At 28.2% G+C, this 26741-nt stretch overlaps 1 protein-coding gene across 5 annotated transcripts in view; it reads left to right on the forward strand.

Moving 5' to 3' along the window:
- The window catches only part of LOC111641785 (G protein-activated inward rectifier potassium channel 3-like), a 37047-nt gene extending 13277 nt beyond the window's left edge, over nucleotides 1-23770 (forward strand). For all 5 annotated transcript variants that reach the window (XM_023388006.1, XM_023388002.1, XM_023388005.1 and 2 more), the window contains 3 exons: nucleotides 16684-16837; nucleotides 18873-19035; nucleotides 21151-23770. In XM_023388006.1, coding sequence (XP_023243774.1) covers nucleotides 21182-22573 — 1392 coding nt within the window. In that variant the 5' untranslated portion in view covers nucleotides 16684-16837; nucleotides 18873-19035; nucleotides 21151-21181 and the 3' untranslated portion in view covers nucleotides 22574-23770. The remainder of the gene's footprint in view (nucleotides 1-16683; nucleotides 16838-18872; nucleotides 19036-21150) is intronic.
- Nucleotides 23771-26741: the final 2971 nt, after the last annotated feature.

The following is a 26741-nucleotide window of genomic DNA, read 5'->3' on the forward strand; positions in this document are numbered from 1 at the left end:
TAACTTTCTAACATGTCTTCAATCAGTTTACATTTATTCTAAAATTAGAATTTNATTAAAAGTTTCTCGTTTTGGAATTATCAATACATATTTAATTAATTTGCCTTGTTTTTGTGGACATTTCAGTTGTTTTATGGCATTAAAAATTTTTAAAAATTATTATATATGTATCATGTACTGTACCTTATGAATTTATACATTGATTTTACAATATTAACTTGTTATCGTCGGATTATTGCTAAATTATATTTGAAAATTGATTTTATGTAAGATAATTAAGAAAAAGTTTATGCATATTTCTTAAAAATCAAAAACAATTAAGACAAAATCCGGAAAATTGCAATAAATTGTATAGAAATAACCAATCAAGAAGCAATACATTCATCACAATACTTTTGCAGTGGAAATTTCTCACACTCTTTCAACTTCCTGCTTTCATATCTCTGAATGAAAATAAATATTAGGAAATAAAATAATATTTTTATGAATAATAACAGAATATTTTAAAATTATTATTATTTATAGACTATTTTATTTTTTTTTTAAATAATCGCAATATTTTAAGAAAAATAAAACTTAAAATGGAATAACATTTTTTTCCCCAAACAATAATTACTTGATATACTTCTTTACATCATATCAAGTGAATATTATATTTAAAAACAATGTTGTTATTGTTCTTTAAATAGAAACAGATATCTATGATACGGATTGATCTATTTTGGGTGAATCAGTTTTATCAGAGATTCCAGTAAATGATTCAATCAAATATATCTAAGTACTTGGATAATAAATTTCTTTATCAAACGAATTCCATAGAAAGAAAAATCAGGAAGGAGAAAGTAACTCGTATAAGTTTTCAAAGGCATTCATTTTAGAAATTTTATAAGTTCCACGTAATTTTTACTTTTCATCTGTTATATATAACAGAGAGAATCGATCATATATGGCGATCGGTCAAAAAATGATCCCCCACTCAAAATTTTTTTTATATTTTTAGACTCGGGAACCTTGAAACGTCGAGAAATGCAAAAAAGTTTGGAGTTTCTCTGTATGTATGGGGATACGATTTTGTTCACCCACTTTGAAGCTTAACTACTATGCCTTTTGTTGAATATTTTAAAAATTTTGCAGGGAGATTCGTGTATTAGTGGGTTTAATTCAATTAAATTTTGATGGTTAAAAGTCGAAGGGGTGAGAGATAGAGAGGGGTCACGTGTCGTACCTTCAGTGGAGTCGGATGTAATGATGATTTTATTCATTATTAGCATTTACAATTTAAAAAAAAAATAAAACTCGTCTCTACCCTCAAAATTAAGCTTTTTGCCTCTTAAAAAATTTAATAATTATTATTATAAAGTAAAATGTCATAGCAGATAGCGCCACAAACAATTTTAACTCTTGCCGGAAAAGTTACGCAGCTCGCTGCTAGAAATTTTTCACAAGTGTCTGATTTAAAATTTAAAAATATATGTTCTGATTTTGATAAGATAGAACGATTTATAAAATCTACATTTCAATTTTTTTTTTTGCTTATTCATTAATTTAAAAGTAATCATGTTTAGAATAATATGGAAACCTTGAACTATTTCGAAATTTGATAAGGTACTGACAATGTTTATTTTAAAAGTTATTTCATAGATCTGCCTGTTTAATTACTGGGTTTTTTCAGTTTGTTTTAGGTTTTGTTTAAACAAAGTGGAATATAATTATTGTTGTTTCTGTTTGTTAACTTTCTAACATGTCTTCAATCAGTTTACATTTATTCTAAAATTAGAATTTAAATATATTTACACATTCATAAAGATAATTTGTTGAACATTTTTTCCATCTTGGATACTAAAATATGGATTATTACTGCAAAAAAAGTCATAAAAACTTAGTAAATTTAAAATTCTAATTAATACTACTTCAAAATTATGAATTCATTTAAAAATTTTGAATCTATTGGGATTCAAGTTACATTTCTAACTAAAAAAAAATCACTTTTATTTTTGAATATTTATAAAATACGCAATTCCTAAGTAATTATTTAAGTCAGGATATACATTATGAAGGACGTAATTATTTATAAAAGGATGCACTGATTAAATTTGGGATTATGGAGGTTAATTTAATTTTCATTTATTAAATCATGAACGAATAATAGACAGATTTAGATTTATGATAATTTTTTCATATCAAAAGTAATTGCAATAAACATTCACGTCTTTTATAGAGCTATTTGCAATATTTAATTCATTTATAATATGTATAATCAAGTCGACTTCAATAATAACGAAAAAAAAAAATCTATTCATTTNTAAGATGAATCGTCTAGCTTTAAAACATACTTCAAGATATTGTATGGTGCTTACACAAGTTGTTTGTGTTAAGTTTGTTTTTATTTGTGATTCTCATTAGGGAGAGTTATCAATTTAAAAAATTTACGACTGTTTACTTTTAAAGATAATCAGTACTTTTTTCAATGGTAAAGAAAATGGCTTAGATATAATAATTGAAACTGTTACTGTGTTACTTTTTTTCGTATATTGTAAGATGTTATCAGAAAGTGTTCTACTTTCTAACTGGTTAAATAGAATAATAGAATAAGAATCAGGCTTTTTATATTATTTTTTAAAAATGTTTCCAGTTATTCGGCGTTCCGAATTTATATTTGCCGGCGTTCGAATTTACAAACGGAACCTTTCTCATATTTTAAAATTTTTACATTACTATTTTAAATTTAATGTGATACGTGCAAATTTAATATGACTTACCTATTTGTAATTCAAAGATTTAAATATTTAAGTTACGTGCAATTTGATTAGATTATTTTTTATGTTCTCCAGAACAGGTCTGTATAGGCCTTCGTATATAAAACTGTTTTAAAAGCTCGAAATCAAGATTTTGAATGACCTATTTTTAAATATATCCCGAATACTACATGATCATGAAATATTTTTGACTGATATTCTTATATAGGCGACAACCACGGGCGTCTGCAGGCGGGGGAAAACAGACACCTGAGATCAAGTAAATAATTTCACAGATTATAATTGTAAGTGATTTTAAGATATGTACAGTAATCTTACATCTTCGACCATGGAACGCTTTATCTGTCTTAAAATTTATTGTCTATCTTAAACCTCCCCCAACATTAAGTAATTAAATAAAAATTTATTGATGTAATCATTTGTCTCCAAGCTTTGCCCCCTCTGAAAAATTTACTGGGGACACTCATGGTGACAACTGTTGTAAGCTTTAACTCAATAAATACACTACTAAGCCATTGTATTTATTATCATTTTTTTTTAAATTAAAAAGGTCAGATGTCTATAAAGAGAAGCAATTCTAAAACCTGTTTCTTATAATATGACTTACTTATTTACTATTTTTTAAAATTAGATTTTATTCTTGTTAGATTTAAATAGAAACATTGGCAAATATTTTTTAGTTTTTATTCTTATTAATGATAATTGGATCTATTATTTTACTTTTCTTTGTTGATAACATGTCACTTTTAATGAGGAACAATGAAAATTAAAATATTTCTTTTAATTTAAATGACTGTCTAATTGTTTAAATTGCCATGTAATGCTGTATAATTGTAAATTTAATTCATGTGTGATCGAATATATATCAACATATATTATACAGCATTATATACGTAAGTACTGTACATGATAATATTAATGCAATAAGTAAAGCTTACTTACTGCATTAATATTATCACGTGCATACATGCACGTGGAATTATATGCCATGCACATGTATGCATGGTATTATCATCATGCATACATATCTATTTGTATCGCATATTCCAACCATATTTTCATTGGATCAAATCATGTTTTCAGATGCACAGTGTTCATAGTAAATTGTTTTCGAATAATAGACACAAGTTAATGGTATCTTAAGTTTGTTTATTTTAATATAGTAACATTTTTATGTTGAAATACAAAAATATAAGTTGCGACAATGCGAAAACTTGTTGTTTTTTATATTTTTATCAGTTTTCTTTTTTTTTTTTTACAGTTGCTTCGTCTAATTGCAGAATAGAGAGCAATTCCTAGAAATGCGTGTATTGAAAACAATGTAAAAATAATGATGATAAAATGTCGAGTGTTTAAATTTAACAGGATTTTTTTTTTCTCCTTGAATGATTAAATACGTTTGCACGGTTTCACGAATTTAAATAGCTGAAAATTTATTAGAAACATTATTCTTTCTCTGCTGCTGTTAATTTCTGTTAAGTATAAAATTTAAGATGAATTAATTTTATGGTCAAAATCATGAATTTCTTCTATTTAATGCGCTTTAAAAATTTTTTTAAACACATATTGGATCAAAATTTTTAATTAGCAATTAAGTATAATGTTCGTGAAGTGAATTTTGAGTTATGTTATTTATTTTATTGCTTGTCTGGAGAAAATTTTTACTCTAAGATTTCCTCTATTGCATCAATTAATTTATCTATTACACAAATAAATAAATAAATAAATAAATTATATATATTTAAGTCATTTAAAAAAATTTTTAATCATTAGAAATAGATTTACACTTCTAATTACAACAAACGAACTCAGAATATACATACAGTACGGTCGCGCTAATTCGAATTGAGACCTCTGGTAATTCGGATTAACGGGGTATAATATTAGGATATGAATCTTATACTTTTAGATCATTTTTTACTGTTGTAAGATACTTAACAACAATTCTAACCTCTATTTACTACTGTGAAGTAAAACGGGGTCACAGAAAGATTGAGCAGCAATATTCGCAACACGTGACTTTTGTTTATTTTACAAGTCTGCAGTTGACAAATCTATTATTATAGTTAGGAAAATGGTAGTTGTTTGGATTACAAATGGTTCGGATTAGCGCGATCGTAGTGTAATCTCTATTTTTATTGTTTCATTATTAATCCAGAGAGATCCAATTTCTTGTAAGCTGTGTCGATGTAATTAATTTACTAATTTAACTGCTGAAAATTGCAGAAATGAATATACCCTTTTACTAAATTGCTGTATCATTAAAACACGACTGATTTCATCTTTTACATGCAATATTACTTACCAGAGCCACGGAATTTTCAAATTAAATATTAGTATTAGCTTTGTCTTTCATGAAATTGCAACATAATATTGATTGTCCATAACTGAATAATAGTTAATGAAAATACAAGGCTAAAAATATAATCGTTTGTAGTAAAAATAAGGTAAAATTTAAACTTTGCTGCCTTGAATGTCAACAAAATATTTCAGAAGTTTACTGGAAAAATTGAAATGAATTGCTTCAAAAATTTGAATGTTTATAACTGATATTTTCATTGCTTCAAGGTATCTGTTACTTTAGCCAAACTATAAATTAAATATTTTAAAATATGTTTAAAAAAATTGTTTTAAATATCGTCACAAAACAACGAATACTATTGACTAAAGTATATTATATTGAGATCTAAAGAAATAATCCGCTTTTATGAATCTTTCTTAACGAATCAGTTCTTTTTAAATGAATTAAAATATTTATCAAAATTGAAGTCTTGAATGACTGATCATCCAGTACGGTTCGATTTGGTTTAATTAAACATAGGACTTTATAGATTCACACTGATCTTATTCAATTCAAGTTTTTGGAATCTAATAAAGTATGCACAATGAAGAAAGAGTAGTAGCTTTATGAAGTGGAAAGTGGGCATGCGAATATTTGTCGTATATTCATACATCTAACAAATTTAAAAATGTATACTGTAAATTAGTACTGTCCGTTTTTTATTTACTCCCTTACTTCATAGGAGTCTCCCGTTGTTCCACTTTGTCCAAGTCTTCGTAACTCCTCCTCGGACGTCCAACAAAACTCGATCCCCTTAAAACCTTTATCATTTTACGAATGATGGATACCATAAGTAGAAACATACAAAAAATTTTGAAATAAATGTAATAAAATGCATAAAATTTAATGAATAGAATTTAATAAACAGACGTGCACTGAAGTTCAACTCCTGCCCTCCCCTTTGTCCGACTTTGTCACAACCCCTCCCTCCCTTCTAGTGTGGACATCATTTATGAACAACCCCATAGGCTTTTAGAAGGTCACCACAGGCGCTCATCCTCTCGAATGGTGGTCCATTTAACAACAGCAACATGTCATGTAGTACCACCATTAAAACATACACGTTCTTTCACGAATAATTCTGACTAAGCATCCCGGTGGGAGCGCGCTTCGCTTTGACCTCACCATTCACATAACTGCAAATTACTATCATTAAAAACAAATTAAATATAAAAAAACACTTCTAAAAAGTCTCTAATAAATCGTTCTTCCTTTTTAGTATCTAAATGGCCGTCTCTACATCAATGATGCCATTATATATAAATTATGATGTACACTTCAAAATTTTACTTCGACTTATTCTATAACAAATATATTTACATAAATCAAAGTGTTTAATAAATTCTAGCTGATACACACAATATATTACACCATAATACTCACGGTACAAAGTAGAACACATTCTGTTGGTTAATCCGACCAGATATTAGTCATACGAATTTAATATTACAGAGAAATATTCAGAAAATCTGACTGACCAACCTTAAATATTTGTTACAAACATATACCAATTACAAAAACTAAATAACTATTGCACCATTTTTTTGATATTTTGTAAGTTATTTTTCCATTCGAATCTCTTCGTTTCGTATATTCTAACGGTTACAAGTCTTTTAATTTATCTTACAAGTTAGATAATTAAATCGATGCGGTTTCTAGGTCGAGTAATTTCGCATTGTTTCTTAATGCAAATCGAATTATATTAAAAAAAACAACAACTGAATTTTCGGGTTTAATTCGGCTATGAAAAACAATATCCTGCGAAAATTCGATTATTTATTTTTATCTGATCGTTCTTGACCCAAAAAACAAAGTAACTTAGGCTATATTTTAAATATTTACGAATATATTTTTCTCTCAATTTACTGCTCACGAATTAACTTAATAATAATCATTTTACTTGATACTGTAATACTTCATGAAACTTTTCACTAGAATTTTACACTGTACAATTTATGGATGAAAAATACCAAAGTCCGAATTCATAATCAAAGTGAATCCTGAATTTGTTACAGAACTGTTTATATTTTGATTATTAACACTGATTTTCTATTTCGATGGCACGGATTAAATAAAAACAATTTTTTTTTATAATATCAACACTATGATTTATAAACTTTTTAATGTAGAAAAAGACGTATCGGCTCAGTTTTTAGCCTTTGTAAATTGTAAAAAAAAATATACAGTATAATCTCCGAATAACGGACACCATCGAGACTGAATTTGTCCGTTATTTACAGGTAAATATAATGTTCTATTTGAATGGTTTGGAGATTGTAAAAATGTCCGTTAAGAAAAGGTGTCCGCTGTTCGGGAGTGTCCGTTAATGGAGGTTTCACTGTATATTCGAAATGTAAATATTGTAAATATTATAACTGATTATTATAAGTTATTAAAATTATATTATTTTAATAGTTAAAAAAGGCTTATTGATTTTTATTAAGGTCAATTTTTTGATTTTGCAAAAACTGATCTAGGTTAAATTAGTATTAGAAAAAAAAATGTGTTGATCTTTTATTAAAATATTTATATCATATAAGTTAAAATATATTTTGTTTAATTTTTTAGTATCCTTCAAATTTAATAAAAACAAAATTTATACAAATATTATGCAAAAAAAAAAAAAAAAACAGATTACTGATATTGGAGAAACATTTTTAATTTAGTTTTCGAGATAGATTTCATCATGATTTGATCTCTGTTCAGAGCTTGTAATGTTTTGTCATTTCTTTATGTCTAACTAACAACAAAACTGTGATCAATTTAACTCGTACTTAATGTGTAATCTCTATAAACTGTGTTCCTAGGACTTTCACAAGTCCTAGACATCATGATATAGTCCAGTTCAGCAGAATTTGTAAACAGTATGTGTCTTTTTGTATTGTAATATAATTTATGCCGTTTTGATACATCCCATAGTAAAAATTTCCATTTGTTTGTTAATTTTATATAGTTTTTTTCTCGCTTAGTGATAACAAATTTAACATACTTTTTGTTTAATTTAATTAGCCTTTAATTTCTTTATATTTATTATATTATACTTTCTACAAATACATAGTACATTGAACACGTTTTGTATAAAAGTTATTTACATGTAAAGGAACAATATTTAATAGAAATATTCTTTTTAAACACAATTTATTTCTGCTGGTTTATCACAAAGTTAATATAAATATTTTTAAATAAATATATATATATATATAATTATACATACAAAAAGTTTTTGATATATTTATACATTGTGATTCACTGTTTTTCTTAATAATTTAACTTTTGTTGGGAAGTATTTAACCAGGTAATCATTAAAATTCTTAGGATACTATTTAGTACTGTAAAATGCAATGTTTCCCCCAAGTTTTGAGTTGAAAAATCGTATTCCAGTATAAAATACAAATATAGATCACTGAATAAATATTCTTTATCAATGTTTTTAAATACATACTACATTACATATAAATAGTTTATAGAAAAGTGATGATGATGGTGGTGCAGAACATGATGAATATTAGCCTATCTAGAGGTGAAAACTCGAAAATTCTTTTCGGTTAGTTGATACAAATGGATATTAAGGTTACTAAATTTATTTTATAAAATCAATAATTTGTTTTGCATAATTATACAACTAGAATAATAAATTAAAATACAGTAATACAGTTAGTAATTAGGAATCATATAGAGCCAAAGTTCATAACTTGTGTAGATCTATTGTAAATTATTAAACGTGCATATCAAACAAGACTATTAATCACTTAGTTACGAATCTTTCCAATTACATAAATCACTAATTTAAATCTAAATTAATTATAAATTAAACTTATTAAACTTTAGAATCAGACTTTTTGACGCAATGAATCTGTAATAAAGAATTATGAAGAGTCTAGTTTCAAAGTACTGTATACAATCCTAACATATTCTAGAAATCTAGACAAGTATTTTTTAAAAAGAACACTACACTGGAAATTGTTTTTCAAATTTTATAAAATTCTATTGCATTTTTTAACGAATAAAATTCAATTCTTCACAATAAATTATTTTAAAACTCGATATATTTATTATTTTTAAAGAAAGACATTTATATTGCCAGTAGAAGCTAAATCTCTATATTGACAGTAGCCGCAAGTTGTTGTCACGTCTGATATATCACGACTGATCTAGATTAGTAATGTCATGACTGTCATGTAAATCTATCAAGGTACGTATTTTGTGTGTTAAAATAAAAAGTCGGCAAAAAATAGAAAGGGATAATGTCACGAAAGTATTAATGTAGGTGGAGAAACTTGCTTAGAGTCGAAAAAGTCAATTTGTAGAAGTGTGGAGGCAGATATTAAAGTCCAAAAAAAAAATTTTTTTTCACTTTAATCAATTTGAGAACTTAAACTTTGCGAATTTATTTCCTTATAATAAAGAATAAGAAATGACAAGACAAAGAAAGTATAGAAAATTGTATACATTTGAAGAGAATCGAGTAGTGAAGGTTACTTAAACTTGATGACGAGCAATTATCAACTTTACAAATATGTTTAATAAGAAGAAATGTAAATCATTAAAAAGCGAATATTACACAAACCCCAGACCTTGTATAAAATTCATTCAGATAGGAAAATATATCGTTTTTCTATATTATAAATTATACTTAAAGCAAGATTGTTAAGAACATTTTAAATATTTCTCTCTAAGATGAATCGTCTAGCTTTAAAACATACTTCAAGATATTGTATGGTGCTTACACAAGTTGTTTGTGTTAAGTTTGTTTTTATTTGTGATTCTCATTAGGGAGAGTTATCAATTTAAAAAATTTACGACTGTTTACTTTTAAAGATAATCAGTACTTTTTTCAATGGTAAAGAAAATGGCTTAGATATAATAATTGAAACTGTTACTGTGTTACTTTTTTTCGTATATTGTAAGATGTTATCAGAAAGTGTTCTACTTTCTAACTGGTTAAATAGAATAATAGAATAAGAATCAGGCTTTTTATATTATTTTTTAAAATATAAACAACATTTTATTTTAAAAAATTAATGTTTATTACGAATTTTCAATTGTTTTTATACTAACGACCGAGAATTAATTCTAATAAAGTTTACTGTTTGTCTATTAAATGAAGAATTAGCTCATAATCGATGAGATAATTCCTTTCCAGGCAGAGTCACTATTAGTCATAGTTCTTATGGGAATACTTAGTTAGATACTTATTCTCTTTACGTATAGATTATCCTGTATCTTGTATAGCTTCTATAACAGGTAAGTCGAGAATTTCTCGTACTAATAATATATAAAAACTTATTACACGCTTTTAATATAATAATTTCTGCCTTCAATTCCAGTAGTGAAACATTTCGTATAAGTATATATTGCGATTTCCTGAAATGTTTCAAATAATTTCTATAGATTATCCTTGGATGGTAACTTAAATTTATAGAAGAATCTTGGTTATCTTACACATTATTCTTTTAATTGTAACTGCTGAAAACCTCTAGATAATGTCAATGACATAAATAATTCGAGATTTACGTTGTTTACATTTAAAATTATACTTAATGATTCGAAGTGTCATTTATATATATTTATAGCTTTCGTATGTGGATCAGATTTCATAGAATTTATATGTTTCGCTAATCCATTGTTCATGATTATCTTATATAAGATTTTCCATTCATAAAATAGCTATAATGAAGCTATTTAATTCATTTTTCTTGCTTTTTTTTTCTAAGTTTTTCCGTAAAGAAATCAGTTATAATGAAGCTATTCAAATAATTTTTCTTGCTTTTTATTTCAAAATTTATACGTAAAGAAATCAAATTTAAAGGAATTATTCAAATATGATATGGTATTTTTATATTTGATTATATAGTTCAACATAATTTTGTTTAAAATAAGTTCATTTGAACTTTAATATACGTATTAAGATCAATTGAACTTATAATAACAAAATTAGTATAATTGTTTCATAAAAAATGAATTTAATTGTATATTTTTATAGTACTGTATAAAGTAATTAAAAATCTAATAAAGAACTATTATTTTTTAAAATAATGATTCACAAATTATGTGCGGCATTGAAAGTTGATGTAAGATTGTTCCCCGAAACAATAACGTGAAAGAATTGTTCTTTGTTGCGTTGTGCATGTGTCAGACATATATCTTTAAATGTATTTTTATTGTATTGAAAATATATACTTTTTACAGTTTTTTTCCCTCATTAAAGCTGAGTTTAATTACAATGTTATCGATTGAAATTTTACTTCGACATTAATAGATTGGAGGCTACATATATTATTACGTATAACATGAATTAGATGAATATTAGTGTAAACATTACGCAAACATCGATATGTGTTTGTTATTTACACGCACAGTTATATATAGGCCTATATATTTAAATTATATAACAAATATGTTTATTTGTTGCGGGGAATTAAAATATTAACTTTCCTTTGCATATAGTTATAATTAAAATCTATTTTATAAAACAACATAAAAATCACCTATAGAATATGGAAAACTTTATTACTACTTTTAAGTACTTTATCTTTGCTATATTCTGCATCTATTTCGAAATATTTTTTTTTTTTTTCTAAAATTTGTTGTAAAACATGATTTTCAAAATGTCAACATCCAAAATTCTTCTATAGAAGTTATCTTAGCAAAATTTCAATAACATAAAAAGTAAACAAATAAGAATTTGTGCCTTTCAGAAGCAAAATTACAGTATATTTATATTAATATAGCTCGCTCCTTGTAATTTCAACTTCAACAAATATATCACAAGTAAAATCGAACAGACACTGAAAATATTATATAACTATTAATACTTGTATTTTGAGTCAACGAAAATATGTTTATAAATATCATTTATGTCGATTGAATTAAATATATTATCCTCGAACCTATAATTAGCTTCACGTTTCAAAGGAGTGTTAGACGAATCACAAAAGAAGAAGCCAAACGTAAGAGCAACACAATGATCTTCATAAGGGCCCCTAACGTATACGTATACTATACTTAGAAATGTCAAAGACAAATTACTGCTCGTCTGGATTAGAAGTGTTTACTCTAGTTAAAGGTAAATTCGAAGAAAAATTGATTATTTTACATCATTATTATTGTATAAACAAATAAACATAACAATAAAATATTTTAAAAAGTACTGAATAAATGATAAGGATATTTAAGAAATAAACGGTTCTGCATCTATTTGAAAGGAAAAAAAATCAATTTGTCCACTTACAAAAGACTAATTTTTATGAAAATTAATGGTATGAGAAATACGAGAAATTTATCATTACGAGAAAATTTATGGTAATTACACAAGCAATGTTTAGTGAGAAATGAAACAAATAAATAATTTCCTAGAAAATCAACAGGTGACCGACAGAATTCCGTGCTATCCGGAAACAATGTCGTGTGTTCTGATACGTGTATATTACTTATTTAGGAAAAAAAAATATTTAATTATGTATTTATGTTTTGCTTCTTAAAATAAGTTTTAACTTATTTTTGTTTTATATTAATTTGTTAAATATTAATATCGACAAAACACAAGATTCTCCTCCACCGACTGTAAATAACCTAGTAATTAATTGTTTTATATTAATTAATGATATTTCGTTTTCTAGTGTAATTTGTTGTTTAATTATTTAGTAATTACACCAAACGATTTGTGATTTATATTAATTAATGTAGTATTTATATTCGGATATTAAAATTGCTGTTTCATCTGTTTATATAGAAACACATTCGCAGAAATGAATTTTAAGAGATAAAAACTTCTCTCCTATTGAAGTATTTATAAAATTTCTAACGATTGTCTATAAAATTGCAGACTTTAGAGTAATTAAATCTTTATATCAGTTTTATTACAATAAAATCTGTGTTAACCGGATTCGCACGATACCGAATATTTTTCCGTTTTCTACAGTCTTACCGTGCTTTATACAATTTATTCAGTAGTCAAGCATCAGCTGATCGTCCATTTTTATCCTGTAGTAGACGCGAGTCTGTTGAATTCAATACATCTGTTCCACATTAGATAGCGCTAACTGTCGCAGGTCTTGTTCCCACTTTGTTTATTTGATTCCCACCTGTTACAGCGAATCCCATGTTAATTTATATTTTAAAGCTTGTTATATTTTGTCTGGCCGATAATTTTATTTATAAATTACATAAATACAAGCAAAAAATTAAAAAAAAATGTAACTTTCTACGAAACTATTTTTAAATTACACATAACATCGAGAAGTATTGTTAACGGTAATTTCCATTTTTGTATCAACGAAACTGGAAGAAGAAAATTCTTTCTTTCTTTCTTTTTCAATTGTTTATTTCGAGATATTTTACATAATAAAATTTATTATATTCATTGGCGTTTTAAATATAACTTACTCACGCCTGCTATAAATAGAATGCGTATTAATTGATATTATAAGCGCGCGTATATGACGTAAGTATTCAATTTTTATCAATGGCGTCGAAGACAGACGACCTCGATCGATCGAATATATCAGTTTTAAATAGCGAGATTCGGTTTGTTTACGAGTTGTTAATTAGCCAGATTAAACAGTGCATCGACTTGACGAAATAGCTTCTAATAATAAATGTCAAGAATGAGTTTTCATTCGAGATAATGGCATTTCAACAGAAAGAATGGTTAACTGTTCAATTATGAATTTTTAAATTTATTTTTTAAAAAGGGGGATTGATGCTGTTAAATTTTGGTGATTAAAGGCCGAGGGGTGGGTGGGGAAATAGGGGGTCACGTGCCATATTTTGAATGGGGTTGGACTTAATGAAGATTTTACTCGTTATTAGCATATTATGAAACTCGTGTCTGCCCTGATAATTAAACTTTTTGTTATTTTATAATAATTAATAATATAAAATTTTATTTAAAAACTTTTTAACAGATATCGCCACACAACTTTAACTTTTTTTGGTCGGAAAAGTTACGCAACTCACTGCTGGATTTATTAATATAATTTATAGTAAGTAGTTTTAGGGATATCAAAATATTTTAGTCACTGCAGAAACAGACACATTCTGTTGAAAAGTGAGGTCTCTTTTAAGCAAAAACGAAAAATTATCATTAAAAAATTGAAAAAAGGGTTAGCCTGAATTCTTATTTCTCATTTTTATGGTTCCTGCTTGTGATACGTGTTTACAAAACTGTTAACGACTTTCAGGTAGGATTGTAAATTTCTAAAAACACGAGAAAGAATTCTCTATTTGTATTTATTTTGAATAAAAATTAGAAATCAAGTAGTAAACATCCAAAAGAAAATTCTGCGCAAATTTGCAAATAGTTTGATTAAGCATTTCTTTTTAAATTTAATTATTTTATCTCACGTTGTGTCGTCTTATATCTTGCGTCAACATAGTATAAGTTAGTGTTATAAATGTCATACTGAGACAATAACTTAAAACAAATATATGAGTGGTATGCCATATATAGAAATATTCCTAAGCAAGGACTTCTCTATCAATTGGAAAAAGTCAACATTTCCATTGTGTGCACATTGCAAGTGTAATGTATCTTCTTCCTATTATTATCAACTCGAAACCCAGACAATTTAAACATTAAATATTTTAAATTGGATTAAGTTCTACGAGAACCTTCGAGCGTTAACGTTATCTCAATTTGATCCACTATAGTGAACTCTACTGTTATGGATGAGAACGAGAAACTCCATTAATTTTAGATCATTAAAAATTTATACTTATCCAATATTCTAAAATTATTCATTATGCTTTGAAACTGCTTATCAACGGGCTCTGATCGAGTTCTTTGTGCTTTCGAGTCTAACGATACTCCTGATCTTGAGAGAATTCTATGAATATCCTACATTTTTCTTCTCTGACCGTATTTCCTACGGACAATAACTGAAAATATAAATTTTTCCCTAAATATCTTTCATCGTGTTAAATCTTTATCCGTTTCATCTTTGAAAACAATAGGGCCATTGCACTTGGAAATATGTCTTCACCTATTAATTTTCCTGTTTTTTATACGCACGGGAGTTCGATCCTCCAGTTCTTTTTATTCAGTATTATGGACTTCTATGAAAGCACAGTTTTTCATTCAGGAACAAAGACTTTTTTTCCTTTTGATTCTTCGTTCCTTTCCACGTCTTTACACATTGATCTATTGATAGACGTGACTAAACACTTGGCATTTCTTTGGGCCACACTTTATTTTTTATTTTTAAAAAAATTGTTTTTCCTTAGGGAAAGATGAAGCTCCAGCATTCGATTGCTGGAGCTTTACCTTTCCCTCTGTTATATATAACAAAAAGAAGAAAAGTAAAAATACTTCATTCATTAAAGCACACCTTCATATCGAAACGATACATCCTGGTTGGCTTAGAGTAATTTGAAATGGCTACGATTCATTAGCATATTTTTTTCATCGATCGCGTTTTTAGAGCTTAAATTATACGTCTTTTTTAAGTTGTAAAATGTAATTATTCGGAATGTAATTACTGTTTCTCATATCTTCCTAAACTTCCGGATCTGTATCACTTTCGGTGTCGTCAACCTACTCGAAGGAGAAATAATCATTTTAATTTGGGAATTTCATCACATCGAAGCTTGTGGAGTGGCTTGGGTCATTCTTTATATAGTATCTTGTTAATAAGAACCACTTTTATCATGTTTTGGTGCCTCCATTTTGTCTTTTTCCACCATTTTGAGAAATCTAATTTGTATATTCCCGACAAATGTCAACTTTTTTTTTAGATTATTTTTTTCTTACTAATTTAAAAAAATTTTCTATTCCAAAATAGATCTTCAATAATGTTAATGGTAATTCATCAAAAATCATTTATTTTATACATGATTAGGCAAGCCGGCTGGAGAGTTTGAATCGAAGTATTATTCAACTTATTGATAAAGCATATTTATTTTTTAAAGTTTAATTATAGAAAATAAATTTATTTGTTTATAGCTAGAGTAGATATAGATATATATACTGTGATTGATTATACACAGCTCAGAGTTCGATATTTTAAAAATAATATTAGTTTTAAGAATTATCTTACCGTAGAATTGATTTTTTGAAAAGTTGTTATTAAAAGATTTATCAAAACTCAATTATAAAATATATGAATTTAAAATAATAGAACTTATTAAAATTATCAATTATGTTTTCATAGGGGGAAACAGCATTTCCGTTCTGTTCACTTAGAGAAATTACTTTTTGTTTAGCAGTGATTCCGCTATTTGTCCTTGGCATATTATTTTTGTATTAGCTTCTTCACTAAATCTATTTTTTTCCCCTCTCTTATCAAGTTGTTAATGACTATATTTTCTAAGATATGTTTTTTTTTTTTAATTTCTAAAGTCATTTCATATATCTCCTCAAAATTGTTTCCGTTCTCATTTTACTATGAAATGAGAACGGAAATGCATAATGAAATACAGCTATTTCAGATATATTCGAGTATTCTTTGTATATCTGTAGTGCTTAATTTGTTATTTATATAAATTTTAAGTAGCCTAAATTTAAAAAAAAATTTATATTAAAAATATATCCTGTATGTATAATAATTATCGAGAAGTAAATTTTATATAAATAATTTTAATTTACAGGTGAATTGAAGTTTTTTTTTGGATGATATTTCGTACGAAGAATCGTCATTTACATAATAAAAGTCAAGTCTGTGGAAATTAAAATCATACATATTTATATTAAACATAATAAATTAAGACAATTTACAGTTTCTAAACAATAATTGCAAAGCAGGTATGTAAATTTGAGCATTTTTAAATCGCTAAATAGAGTAAATCCACTTTCTTAAAATTAAAATTTTAAATCTCAATGAATTATAACTAAACAGTTTCATTTTAATTTAAAATTTTTACAAAAAAAGGTTACTTTTTTATGCATTTTATTCATGCGAATATGAATAATGCGCATAAGAAAGTGACTGCAATTCATTTTAACGACGAGTCTTCCATTAAACTTCGGCAGATCCGTAATTCTTAATTAAATGCATTGCAATTTATACGATTTAATTTGTAAAAATAGGCTAAACTAAGTAGATAAAATCTGTTTAATTCTTTAAATCCTAAACATAAAAGGTAATTTTTATAAGTATCAAACATTGGCTGCTTAAATAATTAACAGGTTTAGTAGTATTTTTTTTAAAATTTAATTATTAGACAAATGATTTATTTATGATCGATACTAATTAGTCTAACATCATCAAGTGATTTCAGGATATTTCACTTTATTCAATTAATTCCCTTTAATTCATTATTACAGCTCAAGCTCCGATTAATCAAAAATATTTTATTAGAGAGAGGCAGAGGTCATTCACCTCATTTACTACGAATTTAATGGATTATAAAACGCTATAAATGCTCCTAAAATTTTTATTTGATCAACTTAAAGGATTAAACAGATTTTATCTACTTACTTTCGGTCTATTTTTAGCAGTTAATTGAATTCATTCTAATTTACATGACTGGAGATTAGAATTTGTTTATCTTTCTATAAATTAATTTAACCGAAGTTCAAAAATTTTAAACAGATCCTTGGTTACGGAAATAAGCGTTATTTTAAAATCAGATTAACTGTAACAATCTACTAATGAATACAAAGCCATTTCACTTTCGAAAAAAAACACTATTTTTTTCTTATTTGCATATTTCACATCATCTGATGCTTAAAAGTTCAGTGAACGAATTTATGTACGTAATTATCCTTTTCAAATGAATTGAAAAGCGTATAGATATGTTGTTTGTAGGCAAAAATTATAATAATACTAAAAGTTAAACTAACATTTTACAAAATTAATTCATGTTCCAAATACTAAAATTATTTTTCTAATACTTATAAAAGTATAAAGGCATAACGAAATTTATTTATTAAAATCAATTAATAATTCACTTTTACACATTTGACATCCCAAACGTTAATTTTACATTATAAGATATATTCTTTGTGATTTCCTACGATTCTTTCCTCCTAAAATTGCATGAGACCCTAGCAACAACATGACCTCCACACTTGTTTGTTACTGTATATCCTCTTTTACTTTACAAGAAAACTTTTTATGCTTTATAATCTTTGTTGTTGTTAATTTTATCTATAAAATTGATAAAAAAAAAGAAGGGGGGAAATGCTTGTAATACTCCACAGATAATAATTATTCAATATTTATTTATTTATGAGCTAAACTTTTGAGCTATTCAGTCAAAATTAACTTTATAAAATTAAAGCATTTTTTGTTAATAGAACTGTATTGGCATTGAAAAGTTGTCTCCAGCCTGTTTTATAAGAATATTTCTATTGTGATATGGTTAAAAAAATATGCATAAATTTATATTATCGTTTTCTTCTTATTGTATTTAATCTAAATTTCCTGTATTAAAAATCGAAGTATTATAAGATTAAGATCAAATTTGCATGCAAATGTTTACCAAGTTGCACAATTTGTTTGACAAAAAAACAAACAAACAAACAATAGAAGGGACACATCGAAAATTGTTCGATTTTTAAGCATAAATTTTAAAAAGAAATGAAATTTTTATCGTCAACCTTAATGCATATATTAAATTCTATTAATATAAAAACCAGTTTTACATAATTAAAGCCGTGGTAGGATATGCATTAACATTCTTAAAACCTTTTAATATTACTCTTCAGTGTTTATCGATAACGCTTCGGAAGGTATATTATTTACATATTTAATTATATAAATATACAATAAACGTTTCGAATATTTTAAAAATATTAGAAAGAGTCAAGGTTAATCATCATTTTTCCACGTTAGAAACACTTCCTGTTGTCATAATCACGTGCTCAGTTCGTCGTCCTATTGGCTGTCGAGGGTAGCCGAATGTGATGCAATTCGTCCTTGTGTATGTTTTATGAACAGGGAGAAGTGTAGCGAATCGGCCAGAACAGCTGATCGCTAACTACACCACACTCCACAGGTGAGTCTCTTATAAATCTTATTATTTGACTAATTGTAATTTAGTTAAAACAGTGTGTCTGCACTAGTGTATTTTATTTAAAAGGAAATTCACAATCGTACGACGCGGATGTTTTTCCTTTCCGTAGAACGAATGTTTAAAAATATATTAAAACTTTTCTTTGTTTCCTTCCCGAATACTGCCATATATACACTACAAGGGGGCAATTTATGAATGAAAGGTACATTTAAAATGCAGGATTGTTTGTTTACACGAATTTTTCCTACATTCTTTTGTTTTGTATTTGGAAAAGCTTCGATTCGACAAGAAACATTACACTTGGCGATAAGCTATGAAGAAGCTCGTTTGACCTCTAGGGTTATCTACTGGATTTATAGCCTTACCGAGTTTTGTATAGAGAAAAAGTGTTAGGGATACACAAAATAGAATAGGATGTTCAAAAAAAATCCATTTTTTTTCTATAAAATCACGCGTGTTTTTTCATTTTGCTCAATCGCCTTACTCGTTTACGTATATACAACTTAAGGCGTGACATTTAAAATAATTCATAGGTCAGACATGCTGACAAGCTTCTATTTAATTGTACCGCATTTGCTTTGATTTCGAAAATTCGTTAAAAATTTTGAAATGCGAAAGATTCGTTGCGCCATCTGTTGATTAAAAACCGCATTATTTGTTTTTTTATTGCTTATTTTGATAAGCCTATCTTACAAATTCTGCTATCTTACAAGCATTCCGGTTTATACAAAACGGATGGATGGTTAATTTATTTTATGGCAGATTCTATAAAATAATCTAAACGATGCAAAATATTTTCAACACGATAATGTGCAATAGATCTAAATAAAATTGTGCTTATACAATATTCATTTTGGACAAAATAATTTAACATATAGCGTAACAGATTTTGAGTTTATTAAGTGGATTTAGTTAAAGATAAAGGCCCTGCTTAAATCATCAGAATTCTAAATACAGTAGAGCCTCGAAAACTCGGCCTAATGTGGACCGAAGGGTGGCCGAGTTTGTGAAAATGCCGGGTTATCGGGAATGGGGTTAAAAAAAAATAAGTATGAGTGTTTCCTCAGAAAATACTGTACTGTACTTGCATGTATTCTTTACTTGAGAATACAACAGAGAATAAACTGCCCAAATACCCTTAAACAAAGGAAAAGTACAGTACGTCCTTTATGAAGGCATAAAGCCTTTACTACATGAAAATGAAAATTAATGAATACACTGTGTACAGTAATTTACCTGATAAGACAGACCTCAGAAAAATACTTTATGAGGCATAAAGCTGTCTTTATCATGAAAATTAATTAACTGAGGATTTTTTTGCCCTGCCAGGGTGTGGCCGAGCTATCCGGAGTGCTGGGTTATCGAGTGCCGAGTTTTCGAGGCTCTACTGTAATACAAATGCTAAGGTAATGACTGAAATATTGCGAAAAATTAACCTAAAAAAACAGAATATATAAAAAATACACTTTGATAAAGTACTTTTAAATCGAACTTTTATGTTATTTAATTACTTCGAAAGTATGAAAACAAAAAAATTGTTTCACACATCAAAAAAAAATCTCTTCTATTTGGACATTTCAGTTGAGTCTAGTTTTTCTGTTATGCTTTTAACCCCGTTTTATAACAATTGGACGAAGAATTTTCAATACTTACATACTTACTTTCGAAGTTTGGAGTGGCATTTATCAATATTTGATGGGAAAATGCCATTTATCCTCTTTCCAAAAGGTATAAACTTTACGAAGATTTCGTAAAAGACCGTTAACACGAAAAATACGAATTGGAACGTCTGAAAATAATTTAATTTGACAATCCTGTTGATACGTAATAAAACATTTTGAAAGATAAATGACATTGCATTTAGGATAATAACTTCATTTTATAACACCAGTTAAAGTATTCTGTAGCGTTTTTATTTTTATGGATAATTGTGAACTCTTCATTAACTGAAAGCATCGCAGAGCAATGCTTCGGTGCTCTTTGGCCTTAAGAAAAGTTGTAAAAGAATGAAAACTGGATAAGTGAAAATTAGGATTTAATTTAAAAAAGGGATTGTATAATTTGTAAAATTATTTAAAAGGTGTTTCTTTTCTCCAGGCTGTAATGTGAAGCGATTAGAGATTTCTGTATGGGACCAGCAATGAAGTATCTGGAAATGGATAACAGCACTGCTTGGCAGGAACTGTTGCCCAACAATAATTATATGGGACGAGAAAACGAAGGGGACACATCCCCGACCATTACGTCTACGGAAAGTGGGACCATAACCAAAAACTCTACCTTTAACCATAATTTATCACTAAGTGGTTACTCGAAATGCGCGGAAGACAATTTAACCCCAATTTTTAACAAATATCGACATTCCAGAATCATTCCGGGCCGATTAAGGAAGAGGGTGGTATTAAAAAATGGTGTCGTTAATTTATCAAAAGAAAGAGTATCGAAGAGGGGGCAAAGATATCTTCAGGACATATTTACGACTATGGTGGATATCAAATGGAGATGGAATCTGTTAGTGTTTGCGCTCGGATTTATTCTCAGTTGGCTGGGATTTGCTGTGATCTGGTGGCTTATAGCCATGGCCCACGGGGATTTCGATCACATTAACGAAGAATCGTGGACCCCTTGTGTAATGAATCTGCGCAGTTTCACTTCGGCATTCCTATTTTCTATCGAGAGTCAACACACCATAGGATACGGTTTTCGATACACTACGGAAGAATGTCCGGAAGGTATTTTTATCATGTGCATGCAGTCGGTAACGGGGGTCATGATTCAATGTTTGATGGCCGGTATTGTTTTCGCCAAACTCTCCAGGCCCAAGAAAAGATCGCAGACTTTAATGTTCAGTAGAAACGCAACCGTCTGTCTCAGAGACGGTAAGTTGTGTTTGATGTTTCGTGTAGGTGACATGAGGAAGTCTCATATTATCAGTGCTCAAATCAGCGCTCAATTAATTCGCCGAAAATTGACATTAGAAGGAGAAGTTCTCCCTTATTATCACACGCCATTGGACGTGCGATTCGACGACGGAGGTGATAGCGTTTTCCTCATTTGGCCCGCCACTATAGTTCACGTCATAGACGATACTAGTCCATTCTACGAAATGAGTGCCGAAGATATATTAAAGGACAGTTACGAATTAGTGGTGATACTCGAAGGTACCATCGAATCGACGGGCCAATCCATTCAAGCCAGATCCTCCTACATTCCGAACGAAATACTTTGGGGACATAGATTCGAACAGGTAGTCCGTTTCAGAAGGGAGACGGGAGAATATTTAGTAGATTATAGCAAGTTTAACACTACCTACGAAGTAGAAACTCCATTATGTAGTGCTAAAGACTATTATTCGTACACGAGATTGCTAACTGTGTCTTCCAGAGCCACCAGTTTTGTGGAACATCCTCAAGAAAGGATCAGTCTCAGCTCCTTAAGAAGAAGTGTCTCTGCGGTAGAGAAACATTCCTCAAATCCTCACTTCCAACAAATAGAAGAATCTCTGAATAGGAAACAATAAAGAAGAATATAAATTAAGTCATTTCTTTAAAATTGCGAGCATTTCAATAAGAAATTAAGGAACATTTCACACGCAAACTACTTACGCGAATATAAATAATTTGCGACTACTGTTTTATAGAGGAAGAGATAAGTACAATCTGTGAAAAATTATCCACAATTAGCTATCTGATAAACGTCTAATTGGACTTTAAGGTTCACAATAAACATGATACACTAGAGATTTCCGATTATAGAATGTTACCCTTTCTAATGATCCTTTAAAAAAATGTCATTAAATGCTGTAATTGAAGAAGGGCATCGTTTTTTATATTCACTCGAAATAATATTCTACGAATTAGTGAATCAAAAGATTTAATTATATTGACTGTGTGCTTGTTATATGTGATGATAATATATATTTTTTTTAATTTTCAAGAATATTTTACAATTTGACTATTTATAAATATTTATAACGCTATCAAATTTGTTAATTATAATTAAGAAAAATTGTCAAAAATCTTCATAAAAATGTTTTAAGAATTGATTTTATAGCAGCTGAATGGAATGTTGTATAGAAAAATCTGTATTTTAAATGTTATAACATATCAAGATACATATACATGTGCATGTTTTTAGGAATAATTCAGAAACAATATTGATATGTTGCTTTAATTAATTTTTTAAAGAAGAAATTTTTACTTTTAAATGGATTTCTTTTTGTAAATATACTCTTATATCACGCCTAATTGCTCAATTAGGAATATCTGGATGGAACCTGGAATTTTGGGTTTAATTTATACCGATTTATTCAAATTTTAGTTGTTTTTTAACCCAAGAAAAGGTCATTAAAATTCAAAATTTAGGCAGTAGATCAAAGAAAAATGGATTTAGTTCATGTTTCATGTATAAAAAATATTTTTTTCTCTATCCAAAGTCAACTGACAGATCTGTCGCTAAACAAATATATTCAGTAGCAGAATGTAGTTTGGTTTTATATTTAAAATTTTTGAATGGCAGGTTTCATCACTCGAAGAGTTTCAATTAAACATTGCTAATATCTTAATAAAAACAACGACATATTTTTTTGCTATTAAAATCATTCCAGTTTATATTTATCCAAAGATTTTCATTCAATGTACCTTTATAAATATTGTATATAATGTGTAAGAATCGATGATATACACGATATATTTTATAATAAAATTATTTTATATCAGTCCTGTTTATTTTTTACTAAACTACAACACACATTTTTCAATTAAAAATTGTACAAATTACACCAACTATCTTGAACGAGGATTTCGAAATTATGCATCTAAACTTGGATAAATCAGAACTTTTTTTTTCAACCAGAGGATCGCGATCGCTCCGAATTTACAGGATGTTTCTATTAAAAGTGGGGTTATTAAACGTTAAAAAATCTAATTATGTATTAGAGATGAAAATTCACACTCGAAATTAATTACAATTTCATTTAAAATATTTACAATGCACCCTCATGTTGGGGTTTTCACCTTACGCTATTAAATTTTGTAATTAATGAATTTCAACGAGAGAATTATACTCAAAGTGAAATTCACGAAAGATAAAATGAGTAGAAGAGAAAGAAAACACATTTTATTCGAGAGATAGGCCTAAATAACATTCTGAAACAATTTTTTTTAATGAAACTAAACCAGTTATTATGTTTTCTCATGTTAATTGGAATTAAGCCAAAACCAATTTTATTGTTTTTAAAATATTCGTGCAACGATATCACCCGTTAGCACGTTAACTAGCTGTAGAATAGCTCAGTTATTATTCCATATATTTAAAAATATTCAAGATTTTCGACGAATTTCATACCGGTAAGTATCAGCACAGAAGATACTTTTGTTGTAGGCAAAAAAATATATTAAAGATCATCAATTCTGAGCAGAAAAATTTTACAGAAAGGCAAAATATAATAAATAAATAAAAAAAAAGGGTACAGTTAATTAAATGGATGTTGAAGAATGTCACATCATCTGTTTACAGTCTGTTATGCACTGTTTTATAATATGCACGTATTTCTAATTAAACTTTTCATCCGAATCATCATTATTCATCAAGAAAATGCTGCACTAAATTGTTATTACAGAAGAGTTATCTACAATAAAAACGAATAATAGGAAAATTTATGACAAGACTAGAGAAAAAGGATGCTATTATTAATGGATCAAAAATTCAGCTTCTGTTTTCGGAGAAAGAATCAAGTATAAAGTATGAGTAAAATACTGTAGAAAAACTCATATAAATGCTTCATAATCTGAATGAAATCATAAATTTAAATAATAATTTCAACGTTTTTGGTAAATTTTATGTTATAAAAATTAATACTGAAAGGTACAGTACAAGTAACTTTCCATAAATTTAATATTCTTATCGGTAGATTTGCATAATTAATGACGAAACAAAGAGAGAGAAAATAATTGGCAGATTTTTTTCGTCAGCACTCAATTTTTAAAAAATCCTTCTGCAATTATTAGATTTTAAGTGGAATGATCATTGATAGGGGGAGAGAGATTTTAAGCATAATTGCTTAGGAGAAAACGAAAAATAAGTTTCAGGCTAAGAAGAAATTATCGACAGATAAAGGTTAATTGTTTTATTTAAATTAAAATTCCGGATTTTATGAAAATACTGTATCAAAAACCCCATTCTAGTTAATTGGTTTGATTTAACTTGTTAATCCCTAGACCAGGCATGGCCAACATATGGCCCGCGGGCCAGATCCGGCCCATCTAATGAATTTATGTGGCCCGCGATCAATCTTTCAATAATAGCTACTGAAGTCTCGAATAGCTCGATGAAAAATTCTGACGCCTACAAAAAAATAAAAAAAAAGGTCAATAGCTCACTGTGCGTTTAGAGTTAATCCTCCATTACAAATCTCGTAAGTACAGCGTAGAGTGTTGATAAAGCATGATAATGTGAAAAATGTATCTATAATCTCTATCTACAATTTAGTCTCTACGAGGATGACACCACAAAGGGATCTCGCACCACCTCAAAATCTTCTTAGGGCAGTCTCTGGTTCGGCCCGTGGAAAAAGTTCTTTCCAATTCGGCCCGGGGGCAAAAACTGTTGGCCACCCCTGTTCTAGACTAAAGAAAGTGAACTCGAGTTAACCAGGGGCCATATTCTGGTCATTGTCTCTGGTCTCTCACAAGCCGGTTACTGATTGACTAATCCAAATGATTAGCCAATCAGCGACCGGCTTACGAGAGACCAGAGACAGTGATCAGAATACGGCCCCAGGTTCCACTGCATATTCATATTTACCTAAAATTACCTAAATATTTTAAGAAATATTCTTAAACGTTTTTTTATAATTCAAATTTTGCACTTAATTCGTATTCGCACATTTAATTTCCGAATGATTAATCGTTCGATAAATAAACGTGTTTAAACATGCTCGAAATTAGCAAAGAAATCATTTAACAATACTGATGACACACGCCGATTCGTATGAAACGGAGTATACCATTGGTTTACTTAGTTGCTTCCATCTACAAGCGCTCGTGATTTTTTTCATACTGTATGTATGGTGTTCCGGTATCCTATTTCGGAAGTGTTTCAGGATCTCGCTTAAAGCATTCATATTTTATTTTTGGTATCGGCTAATTAGGGAAACGAAATAACTAATCTAGAGAATGAAGTCGAATGGGCTAAAATTAAAACCCCACTTACTTTATCTAGAAGTATATGACATCAAAACATTTCTAGATAAAGAAAACGTTCCATTTTCTTATTTATCTTCTAGAGTATAAACCATTTTCTGGCGAGAAAATCTGTAGATTAAGGTGCATAAAAGTTATCTGCCCTTAACATTTTCGATAAGCTTATTTGCTGTTTTAGGTGTATAAAAACTTTTAGCGGATCACGTGATCGCATAGCCCGTTAAGCGATGTAATTTTTTGAGGCTATCGAGAAAAGATGGCTGACCTATCAGCATTATTGTCACGCGAAGAAAACTCGTCCGTCTATTGGCCTGACGAAATAGTTCTAAAGTATTCGTATTTTGTTTATATCAAGTTACTTTAAAAGAATATTAATAATACAGGATGTGCACAAATTATTGGACGATTTCGTATGATTTTTATTACTATTCAACAGAAATACGTGATATTACCACCATTTGAAAGAGGAATATTTGCAGTTTTTAA

The sequence above is a fragment of the Centruroides sculpturatus genome, unplaced genomic scaffold (genome assembly GCF_000671375.1).
Source record: "Centruroides sculpturatus isolate CEXI.00-Female unplaced genomic scaffold, Cexi_2.0 scaffold1660, whole genome shotgun sequence".
Classification (NCBI taxonomy): domain Eukaryota; kingdom Metazoa; phylum Arthropoda; class Arachnida; order Scorpiones; family Buthidae; genus Centruroides; species Centruroides sculpturatus.